We start from the raw sequence: 20,781 nt of genomic DNA on the forward strand, positions 1-20,781 counted from the left end.
TATTATTAGTCTTTTTGTGTTTACTGAGTCTTTTGTTTTTCTTCTTCTATATTTTGGTGAATAGATTATCTATTTTTTGTGGTTACCATGAGGTTTACATTTAATATTTTACATTTAGAACAGTCTGTTACATTTTGGGATTGCCTTAACTTCTTCTTCATATGGGAGTACTATAATTACACCCATCATTTCTCTTTTGTTTTGATGTTGTCCTTGATTACAATTTTGTATCTCAGATACCCTGAAATCATTTTTACCTTTATTTTTCTGTTGTGGTGTCTTCACCTGGCTTGATGTCAGGGTGATGATGTCATGTGTCTTTACCTCAGGTTATTGTCTGCTGTTGTTGGTTTTCCATCTGAAGGAATTCCTTTAATATTCCTTGTAGGGCTGATCTGTTAGTTACAAATTCCCTTAATTTCTTCTTTTCTGGGAATGTCCTAATTTCTCCCTCATCTTTGAATGATAATTGTGATGGCTATGTAACTCTTGGTTGACAGTTCTTTTCTTTCATAGCTTTGTATATATCACTCCATTGTTTTCTTTCTTGCAGCTCCTGACAAGAAGCCAGTGCTTAATCTTCTGGGGGTCTCTTTGTAGGTGATATTTTGGTTTTCATATGCCGCTTTCAAAATTCTTTGTCTTTGGATCTGGAAAGTTTGATTATAATATGTCTTGGTGATTTCTCTTGAGGTCTATCTTATTTGGAGTTTGCTGAGCTTCTTGGATGAAAATCTTCTCATCTTTCATGATATTTGGAAGTTTTCTGTCACTAATTCTTCAAGATTTTTTCTGTACCTTTTCATCTCTTCCTCTTCTGAAATTCCTATTATGTGTGTATTATTCCTCTTGATGGTGTCCCACATGAACTATAGGCTTTCTTCTTTTTTCTTCCATTTTTTTTTCTGTTTGTTCCTCATATCAACTGACGCCCTCTCTTTTGCTGATTTTTCTTCCATTGCTTCAATTCTATTTCTGTGTCCTTCCATTTAGTTGTGTGTACTTATTATTTTCTGTTAGGCTTCTGAATTTCTAGTTTTTTTTTTTTAAGGATTCTATTTTTTAATTTAATTTGTCATTTTGTTCTTGTATTGTTTCCCTAAATTCTTCTAATCTTTGTGTATGTGTGTTTTCATTAATCTCTTTGAGGAGACTTAATGCTACCTTTTTAAGGTCTCTGTCCAGTAGTTCTATCATCTGTTCTTCCTAATAAAACTTTTCTGTTCCTTTATTTTGTTTGTTTTCTTGAGCCATCTTTTCCTGAGTCTTCAAATTATTTGTAATTGACTGTTGTCTTCAAGGCATTAAAGTTTTTTTTTTTTTTTTAAGTACAGTCATGGACTGCATAACATCAGTCCAGGCAATGTCCGACCACATAATCGGGTTATAATGTTGTAGTTGTTAGGTGCCATCAAGTCAGTTCCAACTCACAATGACCTATGTACAACAGGACAAAACACTGCCTGGTCCTTGCCATCCTCACATTCATTGTTGTGTTTGAGCCATTGTTGAAGTCACTGTGTCAGTCCATGTTGTTGAAGGTCTCTCTCTTTTTCACTGACCCTCTGCTTTACCAAGCATGATGTCCTTCTCCAGGGACTGGTCCCTCCTGATAACATGTCCAAAGTATGTGAGACAATTTCTCATCATCATTGCTTCTAAGGAGCATCCTGGCTGTACACCTTCCAAGACAGATTTCTACATTCTTCTGGTAGTCTATGTATATTCAATGTAATACAATTCAGGAATCCTGATCAGAGAACAGGACTTAGCAATGGAACAGGACATAGTGAATGCAACAGCTTCCTGCACACAACATCTGTAGCCCATGTGTCTTGCATACAAAGTGATTGTGCTGCCAGGAGTATAATGGTACAGTAAATTGTAGAGGGAGGTTATTTGCCCCAGCAAACAACATCCAAATTACACAATGTCCTATTTCACAGAATGAATCATGGACATTAGGCGATGCTTGACAGTGCATATATTTTTTATTGCATATTTGTTAATCTTTATTTTTATTTATTATTTATTTTAGTTTGTTTTCCTTTTGTTCTGATTTATCAGGACCTCAGCTTCTTCTCTTTTTCTTTGGGTTGGTTTCTTTCCTTTGTATTGTTTTAATTGTTGTTGTTTTGTGTTATTGGTCTGTGTATGACTTTGGCAGTATTGGTTGGCCGAGTGTACTTTTCTCTCACCGGTGGATATAGTGGGTTGCACACACACGGGAGTCCTATGTCATTAGGCACAAATAACTTCCTTTAGAGAACTGCATGGTGGTGCCAGAGCAGGTCCGTTCCCAGATGTTAGGTGGTCAGGATCCTTCACAGCTTGTGAGGAACATTCATTCTCTCTGCATTGATGAGCCATTAGTGTTGCACCTAGGGAATAGGATGGGTTGTGGGGAGGGCCCATGGAGGGGGGGTGCAGAGGCCCATGTGGCAGGAGAGGGGCTGGTAGGCAGGATGCAGAGGCCTGGTGGCCAAGGAGGGGCCGGAGGGCAGGGTGGAGAGGTCTAGACAGATGGGGAGACCCTTTTGGGAGGGCAGAGACCCACTCAACTGGGAGTGGGGTTGCAAAGCAGAGCCTGCATGGGTTTGTGCTGATGGCCCATGACACCGGGGGGGGGGGAGAAGGGTGATACAGAACCTGTGCAGTTTTGTGCAGGAGGTCCCTACTTCCAGTAGGGGAGGGGGGCAATGAGAAGCCTGGGGAAGTTTATGTAGATCGGCCTGTGCCTCTGGGAGGGGAGGGGAGTGGAATGGGACCTGTGCAGCTTTGTGCAGACTGCCCCTACCTTAGGGAGGGGATGGGGGTGAAGCAGATTGCATATGCCGTTGTGCTGAAGTCCTGCCCAGAAGGGGGGCGTGGTGTAGTGGATGCTGCATGAACAGGAGGGGAGGAGGATTTATTTGCGTAGGTCAGTTTTAGGGGGTGGCTTCTAGTTATTACTCTGCAGGTTGACTATTCAATGAGCATCTCCCTTTGGGTGCCACCACCTACAAGCAGTCCCTGCACTAATTTCTAGCTTCCTTTTTTCTCTGCACTTCCCAGAGGGACTGGAGCTACTTCCTGCCCTTCTGTACTTCCCCTTTGCTCCTCTGCAAATGTGCACTCTGTCTATTCTGACTTCTACCCTTAGGTTCCGACAATTCAGTCCACCTCACTTTGCTGTAGCAGCAATTCCCTGCGCTTCCCTGGCCTAAAAGTTATACTACTCCTACTTGTCACTCTCTCAGGGGTGCCTCCTCCCAGGACCTACCCTGCCCACATCATTGTTTCCTTCCACGGTTGTTAAAAAGTATCTCTGCCACCAGTTATGTTCTCCTTGAGGTTGCCTTCTTGGATTCCTCACCCCAGGTTGTTGCTTGATAGTGTCCCAAAATGGCCACACTGTGCTTGCTGGCAGGCCAGGTGTGAACTATCTGTGAATCTTTTTCCCACTGTCCTTGTTTTCTCTCTCCTTCCAATCAGTGCTCAGTTTGTTTCTTCAACTCTGCATTTGATGTTCTCAGCTGTGAGGTCATTATTTGTGTCTGTTTTACTCAGTTTCTCAAGTCTCTTTTTGCAGGAGGTTGTTGGGGTGCGTCTATCTAAGCTGCCACCTAAACCAGAATATCTCATATGGTGTATCTATGTTTAACCTTTTAAGGAACTTCCAAACTTTTCCACAAGGGCTGCGCCATTTTTCGTCCCCACCAACAATGTATGAGTGTTCCAGTTTCTCCAGATTCTCACCAACACTTGCTATTTTCCTTTTTTTGTAACAACCATCCTAGTGGATGTGAAATGGTATACCATTGTTGTTTTGATTTGTATTTCCCTAATAGCTAATGTTCCCACGTGTCTGTCAGTTTGTCATACTGTGGTGGCTTGCATGTTGCTGTGATACCCAAGCTGTTCTGAAGGCATTGGGAAAAAACAAGGTTCCAGGAATTGATAGAATTCCAAGTGAGATGTTTCAATAAATGGATGCAGTGCTGGAGTGCTCACTCATCTATGCCAAGAAATTTGGAAGACAGCTACCTGGCCAACTGACTGGGAGAGATCCATATTTGTGCCCATACCAAAGAAAGGTGATTCAACAGAATGCAGAACTTATCGAACAATATCATTAATACCACACACAAGTAAAATTTTCCTGAAGATACTTCAAAAACAATTGCAGCAGTGTATTGAAAAGGAACTGCCAAAAAGTCAAGCCAGATTTGGAAGAGGATGTGGAATGAGGAATATCATTGCTGATGTCAGATGGATATTGGCTGAACACAGAGAATACCAGAAATATGTTTACCTGTGTGTTATTGTCTATGCAAAGACATTCCACTGGGTGGATCATAACAATTTATGGATAACATTGCGAAGAATGGGAATTCCAGAACACTTAATTGTGCTCATAAGGAACCTGCACATGGACCAAGAGGCAGTCATTCAAACGGAACAAGTGGTTTAAATCAGGAAAGCTGTCCATCAGTGTTGTATCCTTTCACCATACTTATTCAGTCTGTATGCTGAGCAAGTAATCTGAGTAACTGGATAATATGAAGAAGAGTGTGCCATCAGGAATGGAGGAAGACTCTTTAACAGCCTGCCTTATGCAGATGACACAACTTTGCTTGTGGAAAGTGAAGAGGTAGGAGCTTCAAGTCCTCTTTTAGCAAGGAAGATTGTAGTATTTGTATATCGCAGGTTGTTAATGAGTCTTCCTCCAATCCTGATGCCCTGTTCTTCTTCATATAGTCCAGCTTCTTGGATTATTTGCTCAACATATATACAGTCCAGCTTCTTGGATTATTTGCTCAACATATAGATTGAATAAATACGGGGAAAGGGTACAACCCTGATATACACCTGTCCTGACTTTAAACCACGCAGAACCCCCTTGTTCTGTTTGATCAACTGCCTCTTGATCTATGTACAGGCTTCTCATGAGCACAATTAAGTGTTCTGGAATTCCCATTCTTCGCAATGCTATCCATAATTTGTTATGATCCACACAGTCGAATGCCTTTGCATAGTCAATAAAACACAGGCAAACATTTTTTCTGGTATTCTCTGCTTTCAGCCGGGATCCATCTGACATCAGCAATGATATCCCTGGTTCCATGTCCTTTTGTGAATCCAGCTTGAATTTCTGGCAGTTCTCTGTTAACGTACTGCTGCAATCATTTTTTAATTATCTTCAGCAAATTTTTACTTACTGGTGATATGAGAGATACTGTTTGATAATTTCAGTATTCTGTTGGATTATTTTTCTTTGGAATAGGCACAAATATGAATCTCTTCTGGTCCACTGGCCTGGTAGCTGTCTTCCAAATTTCTTGGCACAGATGAGTGAGTGCTTCCAGACCTGCATCCCTTTGTTGAAACATCTCAGTTGGTATTCTGTCAATTCCAGGAAGCCTTGTTTTCTGCCAATGACTTCAGTGCAGCTTGAGCTTCTTCCTTTAATACTATCGGTATCATCTGTGTCTTAGTTTACAGTATATAGTGTAGTAACTTTCTATAAATAAAAAACATTAAAGAAACGCTCAAGTCCCCAGCCGGGTCCACACTTTGGGTCCTGCTTCCTCTGCAGCAGCGGCAGCCATCGCCATTTCCCTCTTTCCCTTCCTGGGCTGGTGAAAGGCCAGGAAATGAAGATCGCATCCCACTACAGACTGCCCCTGGGCCTGGTGAACCCTAAGATCTTGACCGCAGGGTCCCTTGAAACACCCTGAGCCACCACCACCTGAGGTGCAGGGCTGGTGGTGTGAAGGGTTGGCCCTCTCCGAGGGGCAGTGGGTCAGGGGTACAGGGCGGAGGGTAAGGCGCAAGGAATGAGGGCCTGAGGTTGGGGGTGGGGGGAGGTGAGCTGGGCTGGAAGAGCACAGAGATGCCTGCGAAACTGACATATTGATTATGAACCATTGTATGTATTATAGGCTTTACACGGGTTGTTTAGTAGGTAGGTTGGATATATGTAGCTCAGGGACTGCCTGTAATTGCCTTGAATCTGTACGTCAGTTTGGGTAGTATTGACATCTTAATATTAAGTCTTCCAATAAGTGAAAATTGCATGTCTTCACATTTATTCAGGTCTTCTTTAATTTCTGTCAGTAATGCTTTACAGTTTTCAGTGTACAGGTCTTTCACCTCCCTGATTAAATTTATTTTTAGGTAATTAATTTTTTTAGATGCTTAAAAAACAAACAAAAATAACTGTTGCCGTCAAGGCGATTCTGATCATGTTGACCCCATTTATTACAGAGTAGAGCTGCTTCATAGGATTTTCTTGGCTGTAATCTTTTATGGAAGCAGGTTGCCAGGGCTTTCTCCTGCAGCTCTGTTGGGCGGGTTTGAAGAACCAAACTTTAGTTTAATAGCTGAGAACAAACCACTTGCACCACCCAAGTGTCTTTTAGATGCTTAGCTGTTGTAAATGGGATTTTTTTCTTAATTTCCTTTTTAGATTGTTCATTGCTGTTGTATAGAAATGCAGCTGAGGTTTGTTAATCTTGTACCTTGTAACTTTGCAGCATTCATTTATTAACTCTAGTGGCTTTTTTATGGATTCTTTAAGACTTTCTGTGTACAAGAACATGTCATCTGCAAATAGAGATAGTTTTACTTCTTCCTTTTAGATTTGCATGCCTTTTTATTTATTTCTCTTGCCTAATTCCTCTGGCTAGAATTTCCAGTACAATGTGGAAAAAAACAAAAACAAATACCCGTTGCTGTCGTGTTGATTCAGATTCATAGCAACCCTGTGTGAAATAGCTGTAGTGAATATCGTTGTCCTTGTTTTTTTTTTTTCCCTGATCTTAGGTGAAAAACTTTCAGTCTTTTACCATTGATTATAATGTTAGCTGTGGATTTTTCACAAAAACATCCTATTATGTGAGAAATTTCCCTTCGATTCTGAGTTTGCTGAGTGTTTTTATCCAGGGCTTCAAACCAGTTCTTCCTGGTGAAGTTAAGGCCGATGAACCGAAGCCAGAACACACCCTAATTTTTAAAATGTGGGTGAATTGGAGTGATAGCTGGAATGGGATAAATTATGGGTCAAACCCTGCTAGAAAGTTAATCTCCCTTTTAGAAAAGAAGGGCAGTGGGCGTATTGCATAGCAATCAAATCTCTTGACTGGCAGAATCAGAAACAGCAGTGTCCCCCTCAAAGATGGCGGCTGACTGCACTGCTTTGAATGTCCCTTACTCTCCACAATACTGCCAATAATCCAGTCTCCAGCATCAGGCTCCTGAAAGGGCTCACTGTGCCTCTTCCAAGTCTCCCATTCCAAGGCTTTGACTTGTAATTTTTCCCATCCTGGTTATCGTTCCAATTCACCCAAATTTTAAAAATAAGGGTTTGTTCTGATTTGGCTTCACTGACCATGACTGAACCAGTTTGAACCAGTTAGAAGCCGTTTATATATATATATATATTCTTTTTTTAATTGAAATTTAGATGAAGGTTTACAGAACAAATTAGTTTCTTATCAAACAGTTAGTACACAAATTGTTGTATGACATTGGTTAACAACCCCATGATATGTCAACACTTTCCCTTCTCAACCCTGGGTTCCCTATTACCAGCTTTCCTGTTCCCTCCTACTTTCCAGTCCCTGCCTCAGGCTGTTACCTTCCTTTAGTCTTGTTTTGTTCCATGGGTCTGGTCTGTTCAATCTCTGGCTGAAGGGTGAACCTCAGGAGTGGCCTCATTACTGAGCTGAAAAGGTGTCCGGGGTCCATATTCTTAGGGTTTCTCTATAGTCTCTGTCAGGTCAGCAAGTCTGGTCTTTCTTTTTGAGATAGAATTTTGTTCTACATTTTTCTCCAACTCGTCTGGGACCCTCTGTTGTGATCCCTGTCAGAGCAGCCAGTGGTGGTAGCCGGGCACCATCTCGTTGTATTGGACTCAGTCTGGTGGAGGCTGTGGTAAATGTGGTCCATTAGTCCTTTGGAATAATCTTTCCTTTGTGCCTTTAGTTTTCTTCTTTCTTCCTTGCTTCTGAAGGGGTGAGACCACTGGATGGCCGCTCACAGGCTTTTAAGACCCCAGACACTACTCACCAAAGTAGAATGTAGAACATTTTTTTTATAAACTCTGTAGTGCCAGTTGAGCTAGATGTTCCCTGAGACCATGGTCCTCATACCCCTCAGCCCAGCAATTCGGTCCCTCAGGGAGTTTGGGTGTATCTATGGAGCTACAGCCTGTGCTTTGAAGCCCTGTTTTTATTATGAAAGCTTGTTGGATTTTATCAAATACCTTTTTTTTTTCTTCTTCATTAGTTGAGGTGGTCATGTGGATGTTTTCCTTCCTCTATTAATATGGTGTATTACAGTGGGTGATTTTCTTATGTCAAACTACCCTGGCATTTCTGGGATAAATCCCATTTGGTCATTGTGCATAATCCTTTTAATATGACGTTGGATTTGGTTTACTAGTATTTGGTTGAGGATTTTTGTATCTATATTCATAAGGGATATTCATCTGTAGTTTTCTTTTCTGGGATGTCTTTATCTGGCTTCCATATGGGGTACTGTTGGCTTCATAGAAAGAGTCAGGAAGTGTTCTACCTCCTCTTCTATTTTTTGGAAGAGTTTGAGGAGGATTGATGTTAATTCTTCTTTGAACGTTTGGTAGAATTCACCAGTGAAGCCCTCTGGTCCTTATCCTTTCTTTGCTGTGAGGTTTTCGATTGCTGATTTTCTTAGTTACATAGTGCTACTGGAACACAAATACCACAAGTGGGTGGCTTTAAGAACAGAAATTTATTTTCTCATAATTCTAGAGGCTAAGAATCCAAATCAGGGTCTCAGCCACGTTGATTCTATCTTTGTCAGTAGCCCTCAGTGTTCTTTGGTTCCTTGGTATTCCTTGTCTTATACATGATCCTCACAAGGTGTCTGTCTTCCTCTTGGGTGTGTCTTTATGTCCATTCTGGTCTTTTTACAACTCAGAGGTGATTAGGTTTACCATCCACCCTACATTGGTATGACCTCATTAACATATCAAAAGAAAACCCTGTTTCCAAGCAGGATCACTTCCACAGGTACAAAGCTCAGGAAGTCAATACATACTTTGGAGGAACCCAATTCAATGATAACACTGAGTCAATATCGTCACTTACTATAGGCCTCTTGTGATTTTCTATATCTTCATGAGTCAATTTCAGTAGTTTTTGTGTTTCTAGGAGTTTGTCCATTCCATCTATGTAATCTGTTGGCATGCAATTGTTCAGTTTTCTTTCATAATCCTTTTTATTTTTGTATGGTTGGGAGTAATGTCCCCACTTTTATTTCTGATTTTAGTTATTTGTGTCTTCACTTTTTTTTTCTTGTAATTCTAAAGGTGTATTGATTTTATTATTATTTTCAAAGAAACAACTTTTGGTTTTGTTGATTCACTTTATTGTTTCTCTAGTTTCTATTTCCTTTATCTCCTCTCTGTTGTTACCTGCTGTCAAGTCATTTCCAACTTATGGTAACCCCATATACGCAGAGTAGAACTGCTCCACAGGGTTTTCAAGGCTATGACCTTTTGGAAGGACATCACCAAGCCAGTGGGTGTCACTAGGGCTGGTATCACCCAGAGCAGTAACTCATGGTGTCACCCTCCCCGCCATGGACCTCCTTCTGTACCAGAGTACACAGAATCCTTAGTAATGTTTATTATCAATTTTAATCAGAGTTATATGTGATATAGCTGTAAATTGTTTAAAGGTAATATTTCTTCAATTATATGAATACTAACAACAAAATTATTCTGTAAAATCTTTCTATGTTAAATTAGTAACTGAGTGGACTCCTTCTTTGATTTTTTGATTTTTCTCCTTTTCCTCCATTCTCAAAAAAGTTATTTATATAGGTTCGCAAATACTAATTATCACAATATTGCAGCTATAACACCAGAAAATTTGACAAAATCAGTGACTATAAAAACATCGGCAGCAACGAGAACATTAGAAGGTTCAAAAAGCAAATTAGCATAGAGTTTTAGCCTTGTAGGTGTGTTGATACAAGTAAGCTTGGCTTACGAAAAATGTTTTTGTTGTTGTAACTAACTACAGGGATATTTTCATTAAAAATAATAAATTTCTACTGAAACACTGCACAAAAATTTTATAGACAGTCATTTTGGTGTCACTCCTTCTGACAGTGTCACCCAGTGTGGTCCACACCCCCTGTATCCCTCTAGTGACACTGCTGTACCAAGCCTGTCTTCCGAGGCACCTCTGGGTGGGTTCAAACTGCCAATCTTTTGGCTAGTATTTGAGCACTTAACTGTTTGCACACTTAACCGTTTGCGCCATGCAAGGACTACTGTCTCCACTCCAATCTTTATTATTTTCTTCCTATTAGTAGGTTTGGACTTTTATTTTCTCTTCTTTTTCTAATTCCTCCAAAAACAAAAAATCAAACCCAGGGCCGTCGAGTCGATTCTGACTCATAGTGATCCTATAGGACAGAGTAGAACTGCCCCATAGAGTTTCCAAGGAGTGCCTGGTAGACTCGAACTGCTGACCCTTGAGTTAGCAGCCGTAGCACTTAACCACTATGCCACCAGGGTTTCCCTAATTCTCCCGGGTGTAAATATTGTTTTTGATTTGAGTTCCTCTTTTTTAAAGTAGGCATTTACAATTTTAAGTTTCCCTCTGAGCTTTTCCTGCATCCTATAAGTTTTGGTATGTTGTGCTTTTTTGTTTTCATTCATCTTTAAGTATTGTCTCATTTTCCTTGTGACTTCTTTGACCGGTTGGTGTTTAATAGTGTGTTGTTCAATTTCCACGTGTTTGTGAAATTTCCATTTTCTTCCTGTTATTTATTTCCAGTTTCATTCCATTGTGGTCAGAGAAGATACTTTGTATAATTACAATGTTTAAAAACTTACTCAGACTTGTTTTGTGACCTAATACAGGACCTATGGAAACCCTGGTGGCGTAGTGCTTAAGTGATACAGCTGCTAACCAAAAGGCTGGCAGTTAGAAACCACTTAGGTGCTCCGTGGAAACTCTATGGGACAGTTCCACTCTGTCCTGTAGGGTCACTATGAGTTAGAATCTACTCGATGGCAATGATTTTTTTTTTTTTAATATGACCTATATTGGAAAATGGTTCATGTGCACTGTTGTTGGTTGTTCTATATACCTGTTAAGTCTAGTTGGTTTATACTGCTGTTCAAGTCCTCTATTCCATGATTGATCTTCTTTTTAGATGTTCTGTCATTTATAAAAAATCATGTTTGATGTCTCAAACTATTATGATATATACTTTGAGACTCTGTTGTTAGGTGCCTATTTATAATTGTTATTTCTTCTTGATGAATTGACCTTTCTATAATGTTTTTGTCTCCTGTAGCAGATTTTCACTTAAATTCTACTTTGTTTGGTATTAGTGTAGACACCCCAGCTCTCTTCTGGCTAGTCTTTGCAAGGATTATTTTTCACCATTCATGTCTTTAATCAGTTTTCTTCAAATATTCTTCTTCCCTTTTCTCTATTCTTCTGACACTTCCCTAATGTGTTTGTTGGTCTGTTTGGTAGTGTCCCTTACAAACTTGAATTTTTGCAGTTGGGTTTGCTTATCTTGTTCTGGACTGAATATTTAAAGGCTTCAAATTTTCAGTCTCTAACACAACCACCTGGGCACATTTTAAAGTAAGGATAGCATTATGCAGGTGTGCACAGTAGTGGGAGTGGAAATCTAAGGTTCTACATTTTAAGGGTATGAAGAAGGGAGATTATCTTAGAATTCATGGGCTGACAGTCTCAAGCTTGGGGGTTCTTAGGGTACCTGTCCGGCCTTCAGCAATCAGTTTGAAGGTATGAGCATAGGGTGGGAAATGTAATGATGGTGGTGAGAGGGAAACAGAGCAAATAGACGAAAAACTGACCATGCAGGGTGGCATGGGGCCTGAGTTTTCTATGAGGTTTTTTATAAAATGACTTAGGAAGATACATCCTTCAGGGAAAGTGGACAAATTCCTTGTCACTTCAAGAACCATCAGATAGAAAAGACAGCTCCCTTCAGTCAGTCAAGGTAAGCCCGAGGTCAAACTTGCAGGTTCTCACAGAGGCCAAAACCAAACCATACCAAACCCGTTACCCCACAGGGTTTCCAAAGCTGAAAATCTTTACAAAAGCGGGCTGACACATCTTTCTCCACAGACCCGATGGTGTGTTTGAACCACCGACCTTGACATTAGCAGCGCAGAGCTTAACTACTGCACTCCCTGTGCCCATCACCATCTCCTCGGCGACCCTGAGTGAGTAAACACAGAAGGATCGGAGAAGGACGGCAGTTTGACCTCTGGTTTTAGAGGACCCACGAAAGGAGGCCAGGCTGGAGGAGATGCTTATCTGCCCTCTCTGGATGCTTGGGATTCCAGCTGCACAATGGATCCCCGCTCCAGCGCGCCTCTCAGCCCACTCGAGGCCGGCGCGTGCCCAGCTCTGCTCTGCTCCCAGGCCCCGCGCGGAGGTTCCGTGGGTAACTTAGCTGTGGCCGCAACAGCTCGCCTCCTCTTTTCCCGTCTTACTGAGTGGACAGGGCTTCGCTCAGACGTCCCAACCTACGTGCTGACGTAGGCACGAAGCGGCCAGCGCGCGCGCGTGCGTTGGGGCCGCGAGGCGGGGGCGCGCGGGCCGCGGGCTGGCGGTCAGAGGGCGGCGGCAGCAGCAGCAGCGGCAGTGGGGTGCCGAGAACGCCAAGGGCCAAACGAGCCGGGCATGGGGAGGACCGGGCTCCGCACCTCTCCAGGGCGCGCGTGCGGCTCTGGGGGCGCACAGTGACGGCGGTAGCGCCCCGAGGCCGTTTCGCAAGGAGCCCTCGCCGGCGGCGGCCGGGCCATGAGGAGTGGCCGGGGCCTGGCCGGGCCTCAGTGATCCCGGGCCAGCGCGGCGGCCTTCCCCGTTTTCGCTGCGGCTTCCCGGCATGAGCGCCCGCCCGGGCCCGGGGCCGCGGCTGCCCCAGTCCGGCCACCCGCGGGCGCGCTCCGGGCCCACGGACCCGCGGTGCTGACCTGGCCCGCCGGCTGCCCCCGCCGTGGTGCGCCCAGGGCGGCCATGGAGGTGGTGGGAGACTTCGAGTACAGCAAGCGGGACCTCGTGGGACACGGGGCCTTCGCCGTGGTCTTCCGGGGGCGGCACCGCCAGGTGAGCCTGCCCGCCCGGCGGGGCCAGGCCTGTGTCGCGCGGCCCCGGTGGCCCCGAAACTTCGCGAGGCCGCCGGAGCCGAGCCCCTAGGGAGAAAAGGCGTCCCCTCCCAGAGCCCGCCAGCCAAGGCCGGCCTTTATGCTTTCATTGTCGGGGATTTGTTTTCGTCGTGGGAGGATGGTTTCGAGGCTGAAGTCTCTAGGCAGCGGTCCACCCCCTGCTGGTCCGCTGATTTCCTCCCCCGTCAGTGGTCTTGGCAACAGGATTTTCCCGAGAGCGAGCCCCTCGTCCCTGAGTCCAGAGTACCGCACGGCCCCTTGCACATCCCGAGGCTCGAGCTTCGACCTCTGGGTGTACCCCGTCTGGGCTGCAAGGGATTGTCACATTTGGTGTTGATAACTGCAGACCCAGTGGAAAACATGCCGGTTTCCCGTTTACTTGAGGCTTTTTCTAAGACGGAGATAACTCTTACTGCCAGGCCTTGGTTCCTCTACACCCTGATGAGCCCGGTACCATCTTCTTTCCGGAGTAAGAGTGGAAAAGATGATTGGACACCTCTTTTCCAAGCCTAATAATGAAAGCAAGTTCAAACTGTCCACCCCCCCCCTTTTTTTTAAATAAAGGTTGTACTGTTTCGAAAATAGGGACACACGAAGTTTTAGAATCTGAAGAATTTGGAAAGACATACCAGGAGTGGAAATAATCATAAAAGGTTTGGCAGTTCTGATCTTTGCCAAGGAGCATATTAAAAGTGGGCTGACTTTGTCACTAATGAGATAAAGTATACCACTCATTGTTATTTATTATGAAAATAGCTTAATATTCAAAAAAATTTACAACGTTATCCTCCTAAGCTAACAAATAGTGTTTTCAGTTAACCATACCACCTTCCAAATATATTATCCACATTTCTCCTTAACTTTTAAGTGATTGTCAACCATCTTCCCTTTTCACTTAATGTTAGTTATTATGTGGTCTTCACGTTTATTAATTTTAGTGGCTGTTGTAGGACATTGGCTTCTTTCACCGTAGTTTATGGAAATCATTTTCCAGTTATTGGCGATTTGGGTTCTTTTCTGTTTTCCCAAATGTACATGAATTTGCTAAAAACATCTGTCTTTACAGATTTTTTTGCTCAGTAATAATTTCCGGGAATAACATTGTTTTTCATTTTCAGAAAACTGATTGGGAGGTAGCTATTAAAAGTATTAATAAAAAGAACCTGTCAAAATCACAAATACTGCTTGGAAAGGAAATTAAAATCTTAAAGGTATGTTTCTTTATGTGCTGTTTTACACTGTGTTAAATTTTATTTTAAATTATGGGAGTACATTGTCACATCCTTTGCAATTTTGGTAGTTGGATGCAAGTTTGAGAATTTTCAACTGTAGCTATCATTTTTGCATGCACAGTTTTTTGAAACATTGAGTACTCGGAAGCAATGTTTGTGATTCTTGGCCAACATTTAGAGGGATTCTGTGAAAACTTGATTTTAGCTTATCATAAGTTCTTTCCTTCTTTTTTCTAGTATGTTTTATTGTTTGGCAGGGAGGGCAGGTAGGTCTCTCATACATTGTTTATGTCTTCCGTTGACCCCTCTTTCAAGTTACAATTAAAGTGTTTTTTTTTTGGAGGGGAGGGGAGTGAGTTGGGGTCTTTTTTCCTTGTAAATTAAGGAAGTTATTTTCCTTGAAGGTGGTTTCTAGTTCACTCACAAGCAGTGTGAGATACTTTGAGGGGGAAAAAAAAAGCGTTCCATGGTCAAATAAGTTTGGGAAGATCTTGTTTACTGAATACCTTCTTAGAGGGTCACAAGCACTTGGCTCATTAAAGAAAGTCTGAAAAATTCAGTGGAAAAACTTGTTCAGGTGTGCTTAACTCAGTGTTTCCCAAACTGACAAGAACATAGAACCCTCATTTGACGGCAGCTCCCCTCAAAACCAGCATTCTTTGGAGAGCTCTTTGGTAAACATTATTGTTGAGCTTACAATTACACTGCTTTTTTTTTTTTTTTTCAGGGAGATAATGTGCTTTTTAAAATCACCTTGGAATTTTATGCCTCTATTGTTAGCAGAGCCCTGGTGGTGCAGTGGTTTAAACGTTCAGCTGCTATCCGAAAGGTTGGCAGTGCAAATCCACCAGTCGCTCTTCGGAAACCCTGTGGGGACATCGTATGTATAATAAATGTAGAAAATCAGCAGAAAGTCTGTGGCCATACTAATTATGATATTTATTTTGTAAATGAGAATGAGCATCTCCTTAGGAGTCTAGACAATGACAGTGGTGAAAGAAATTTTTAGATTGAAAATTTGATCAGGGATAATTTTTAGTTGATTGACTTGCTCTGATCTAGTAGTAAAAGTGTGAGGTGTGTGTGTATACTGGCCAATGTTTATCTGCATATTGAAATACATTAAAATTATCAGAATAAATACAGATTTTAAATTCTCAATTTGCTTTGCAGGAACTTCAGCATGAAAATATTGTAGCACTCTATGACGTTCAGGTAACTTGGTTTTTTAAAAACACATTTTCTATTTCATACAAATTTAAATAAATCTTAATAGAAGTAGAAAACTGCCTTAATTCTTGTTGAAAAGATAAACAGTTTGAGTATGTGTTTGTTAAGGAGTTGTTTAAAATGGTATACAGCAATAAGCTAAAATAAATAATTGTTGGATGAGTAAAATTACTGACAATTGGCAATATACTGTAGGAGTAGTACTGTATTTTAGATAGGTAGAGAAATATGGATACCAGATCTATCATTTCCATGATAAATGTAGAAAGGCTATTAAAAAGTTAGTTACAGCTTTTTCTGTAATTACGACAGCAACATTCATATATTGTGGAAATACTAGAAAATAAGATAAACAATAACAAGGAAAGTGTGCATATTCATCACCCAGCTAATGTGTAATTTTCGACCTGGCATACAGTTAGAGTCACATTATATTTGGAGGTTGGGAGACTGGGTTTTGAAGTCATCTAAGTCAAAATGTTTATATTGTCAGAATTACCTTTGGAAATCCCTTTAAAAAGCCCAGCTTTGGATAAAATTACATACTGTTTGTTTAATTTTATTGCGCTTTAAGTGAAAGCTTACAGCACAAATTAGTTTCTCATTCAAAAATTTATACACAAATTGTTTTGTGACATTGGTTGCAATCCCCACATTGTGTCCCTTTTCCCTTTCCACCCCGGATTCCCCATGTCTATTCATCTGATTCTCCTGTACCTTCCTGCCTTCTCGTCTTTGTTTTCGGGCAGCTGTTGCCTATTTGGTTTCATGTACTTGATTGAAGTAAGAAGCATGCTGCTCACGTGTGTTTTTGTTTGGGAGTGACTTCAGTTCTGAGTTAAGAGGGTGTCCAGGGGCCATAGTCTCGGGGGTTCCTCCAGTCCCTGACCAGTAAGTCATGTCTTTTTGTGTGTGTGTGTGTGTGAATTTGAACTTCATTCTACATTTTTCTCCCACTCTGCTGTGCTCCCTGTTAGAGCCATTGGTGGTGGTAGTTGGGCACCATCTAGTTGTTCTGCACTCAGGCTGGTGGAGGCTGTGGTTCATGTGGTCTGTTAGTCCTTTGGACTAATATTTTCCTTGTATCTTTGGTTTTCTTCATTCTCCTTTGCTCCAGATGAGATGGGATCAATAGGTATATCTTAGATGGCCGCTCACAAGCTTTTGAGACCCCAGACATTGCCTACCAAAGTAGGATGTAGAACATTTTTTTTTTTTATAAACTATGTTAATGTCAGTTGACTTAGATGTCCCCTGAGACAGTGGTCCCAGTCCTCAGCCCCGGTAACTAAGTCCCTCAAGGTATTTGGATGTGGCTAGGAAGCTTCTTTGTCTTTGCCTTGGCCAGGTTGCGCTGACTTCCCCTATATTGTTTGTTGTTTTTCCCTTCACCAAAGTTACCACTTGTCTACTGTCAAGTTGGTGATTTCCTCTCCCCAACCCTCCCCTTCCTCGTAACCATCAAGGATTGTGTTCTTTGCTTAAGCCTTTTCTTGGGTTTTTATAAGAGTGGTCTCATACAGTATTTGTCCTTTTGTGATTGCCATATTTCACTCAGCATAATGCCCTCCAGATTCATCTATGTTGTGAGATGTTTTGTGCATCCATCATTGTTTTTTCTCATTGTGTGTATGCACCGTAATTTATCCATTCAGCTGTTGTTGGACACTTAGGTCGGTTCCATCTTTTTGCTGTTGTGGATAATGCTGCAGTGAACATGGCTGTGCCTATGTTGTCTACTTGTGTGATGGCTCTTATTTCTCTAGGATATATTCTTAGGAGTAGGATTGCTGGATCATTTTTTTTCCAGTTAAAAAACGGGCAAAGGCTATGAACAGACACTTCGCCGAAGAAGACATTCAGGCAGCTAACAGATGCATGAGGAAATAAACACTCACACTCTTTAGCTACTAGTGAAATCCAAATCAAAACTACAGTGAGGTACCACCTCACTCTGACAGTACTGGCACGAATCAAAAAAACAGAAGATAACAAATGTTGGAGAGTATGATTGCCTTCCAAAAAGATGGCAGTTTAAGCCCCGGTGGCATAGTGGTTAAGAGATATGGCTGCTAACCAAAAGGTCAGCAGTTTGAATCCACTAGCCGCTCCTTGGAAACCCTACGGGGCGGTTCTGCTCTGTCCTATGGGGTCGCTATGAGTTGGAATTGACTAGATGGCAATGGGTTTGCTTTTTTTTCTTTAATGCACAGAATTTGTTAATGCTGTGTTATACTTTATTACCCTTTTAAATAGTTGTAATTCGTTCCTTCATTTGTGAAATTCAAAGCAATATAGAAAGAAAGGGAGACAAACTTTAAAGTGTAAGCTAAACTCATCTCACAGTCCCTAGCTGTAATGTTGATTCTCCTCAGCTGTATGTGTAGTTTGTTTTAGTCTTTGCATCTGCAGATGGCACCAAGTGGCACAAGTCGATGCCTAGTGTAAAAGTTGTTAAATAATATTAACTCATAATTTCACATTTTTGGAGAGGTACAGAAAACCCTGTTGGTTACAGAGTAGGTCTTGTTTTCAGGGAAGAAAGTATTCTTAGATTTTTTTTTTCTGTTAGAATGAAAAGTATTTGTAAGTATCAGCTTTGGTTATAGAAAGTTATTGTTAGGGAAAACGTGTACTCAAAAACCTGAATTATCAGTCAGTAATTTTTTTTTTTTTTTTTAATTTCAGGGTGATGGCATTGCAATGTTTATTATTTTGTGCATTGTATACTACCTAAACTATTGGAACTAATTTACAAAAATGAACTTAAGAAATACCAGTTCAGTGAATATAGTCTTGAGCATTTGACTGTTAAGCAAACAGACTCTTGATCTAGTATTTTAGATTTGCTTCCTTGATTCTAACTATTCGTATGTTTGGAGGCCAGTACAGTAATTTTATCAACTTGAAATGAATGTCATTTTTACTGGACATCAACTTTGGAGATTGGCCTAAAGTTTATGTATATACTTGTATAGATTGCGAACTTTAATGTTGTCAAAGTGCACATAAGTATTCCTGTTTGTAAAAATCATGTTCCGGTTTAGGTGACACTTAAAAAAACACATTTTCTCTCTGATTACAAAAGTAATATATTCTCATAGTTAAATTCATCAAACATTGCCAAAACTGAATAAATTAGAAAGGATATGGCAGTTCCTAGAGATAACTGCTGTATGGTATATTTCTTTTGGAGTTTTTAAATGTATATATTAATCTATAGTTATATGTGCTTAGTTTTTAAAGTTTTTTGAGACTTCCCTGGTAGCGCAGTGGTTAAGAGCTATGGCTGTGAACCAAATGGTCAGTAGTTCGAATCTATCAGCTGCTCCTTGGAAATCCTATGGGACAGTTCTAGTGTGTCTTATAGGATCGTTATGAGTTGAAATTGACTCAATGGCAACGGGCTTGTTTTTTGTTTTTTTTTTTTTGGTAGTAGTATATTTACAGAAATGCAACTCGTTTGGTTAAACTTACTGTATCTTTTGTATCTAAGGCATGTTTTCACATGAGCCCTACATAATATTGTAGGGCTAAATGATAATCAACTTACTTAAAACCTAGCTATGGTCATTTGGGTTGTTTCTTGTTTTCCTGTAGTAGAAACAGTGCAGCAGAGAAAGCTGTGCACATACACCTTTGCATATTTGTGTGAGTTTTCCTGTCGAATAAATTCCTTCAAGTGGAATTCCTTGGTCAATTGTTACTTTCCAAAAGATTATATCAGTTTATTTTGAGGAATACTTATATATATATATTTTTTTATATACTCTCATAAGAGGAAAATACTTAAAAGCTTTATTTTAGTTTCTTAAATTGTGTATTGACCATCTTCATGTTTTATTTCTCCTTTCATACTTATGTATTTTTGCCATTGCTGTCTGTCATGCTTCTGTTGTGTTTGTTTTTCTTACTGATTTCTTTGTAGCATTTCCTGAGCTAGCTAATGAAAGGTACAGGGATATAATGGTGAATAAAATGGAAAGGATTCTTGCCCTTGTGGCGCTTACAGTATGTGGGGGAAGATGACAATAAGCAAATAGTTACTAATTCTAAGTGTGCAAAGGACTGTAAGGGAGGACTACTGAAGGGGCTAGAGTAGTGGAGCAACCTACTTTTTATGACTAGGAAGACTTGCTGAAGAAATGATGTTTAAACAGAGTCGATGGTTGAGTGGGAGAAGGCTAGGCTAGGAATTGGTGAGAGAAGAGCAAATAAGCTTCCTAAGCAGATGAAGCCTTCTGTAAATGCTACAAGAAAGGAAAGATCCCTCAGTTTAGGAATTGAAAAAGGCCAGTGTGATGGAAGTACAGGAGGGAGAGAGTAGCACTAGATGATGCTGGAGAGGCTAGCAGGAGCTGGATATGATCTTTATTCTAAGGGCAGTGCAAAGCCAGTGAGTAATAGTTTTAGAAACTATTTATAGTATAAGAGATAGCATGCTAATATCTAAAATATGCAAATCCTACCACAAATTGGTCATAAAAAGACAAATGATCCAAAGGGAAAATAAATGACATAAATTGTTAGTTCTCATGTCAGTGAGTCTAATAGCTAATGCATGAAATGATATTCATGAACAAATAGTCAAGGAAATGTAAATTAAAGTAAATATGAGATGTCACATCTCACCTATCCAATTAGCAGAAACTAGAAGTGCAGTAATTCTTGCTGGTAGAATTGGGAAATAGGTGCTTTCTTGTGTGTCATGTGAAGAAATGTGAATCGTTAAAACATTTTTTGAATGCTTTCTGGCAGTACCTGTTTCTGCCCTTTTTTCCATCCCTGTGAGAGTATTCTCAACAATGCATTTAGAGTAATCATGTTAAAATGCAAGTCAGGGCATGTTGCTCCTCTTCTCAGAACCATGCAATGGCTCCGCATTTCTGTCAGAATAAAAGCTAGAGCCCGTATTGTAACACATGAGGCCCCACAGAACCTGACCCTGTTATCCCTCTGACTCCATTTCCTACTGTTCTGCAGCTTGCTGCTGCTTTATCTACATGGGCGTTCTTGTATATACTTATTTATTTTGTTTAATATCTGTCCCTTGACCAGGGCAGATGACCCAGTAAGCAAGGTAAGCATGGGCTTGGTTGTGCTTACTTACTAATCTGTAGTGAA

The 20,781-nt window shown here is 41.0% G+C and overlaps 1 protein-coding gene across 10 annotated transcripts in view; it reads left to right on the forward strand.

Moving 5' to 3' along the window:
• The first annotated feature begins 12,963 nt into the window (after positions 1-12,963).
• The window catches only part of ULK2 (unc-51 like autophagy activating kinase 2), a 178,814-nt gene continuing 170,996 nt past the window's right edge, over positions 12,964-20,781 (forward strand). For 4 of the 10 annotated variants that reach the window (XR_010321043.1, XM_064279347.1, XM_064279349.1 and 1 more), the window contains exons 1-3: positions 12,964-13,136; positions 14,314-14,406; positions 15,601-15,642. Coding sequence is in view for 8 of the 10 variants with exons in the window: in XM_064279347.1 (XP_064135417.1) it covers positions 13,047-13,136; positions 14,314-14,406; positions 15,601-15,642 (225 nt within the window). In the remaining 2 variants the exon portion in view is untranslated. Of the gene's footprint in view, positions 13,137-13,268; positions 14,407-15,600; positions 15,643-20,781 lie in introns of those variants that run through there. The other 6 variants (XM_064279352.1, XM_064279354.1, XM_064279353.1 and 3 more) reach the window with 4 other exon arrangements.

The sequence above is a fragment of the Loxodonta africana genome, chromosome 2 (genome assembly GCF_030014295.1).
Source record: "Loxodonta africana isolate mLoxAfr1 chromosome 2, mLoxAfr1.hap2, whole genome shotgun sequence".
In the NCBI taxonomy this organism is placed as follows: Eukaryota; Metazoa; Chordata; class Mammalia; order Proboscidea; family Elephantidae; genus Loxodonta; species Loxodonta africana.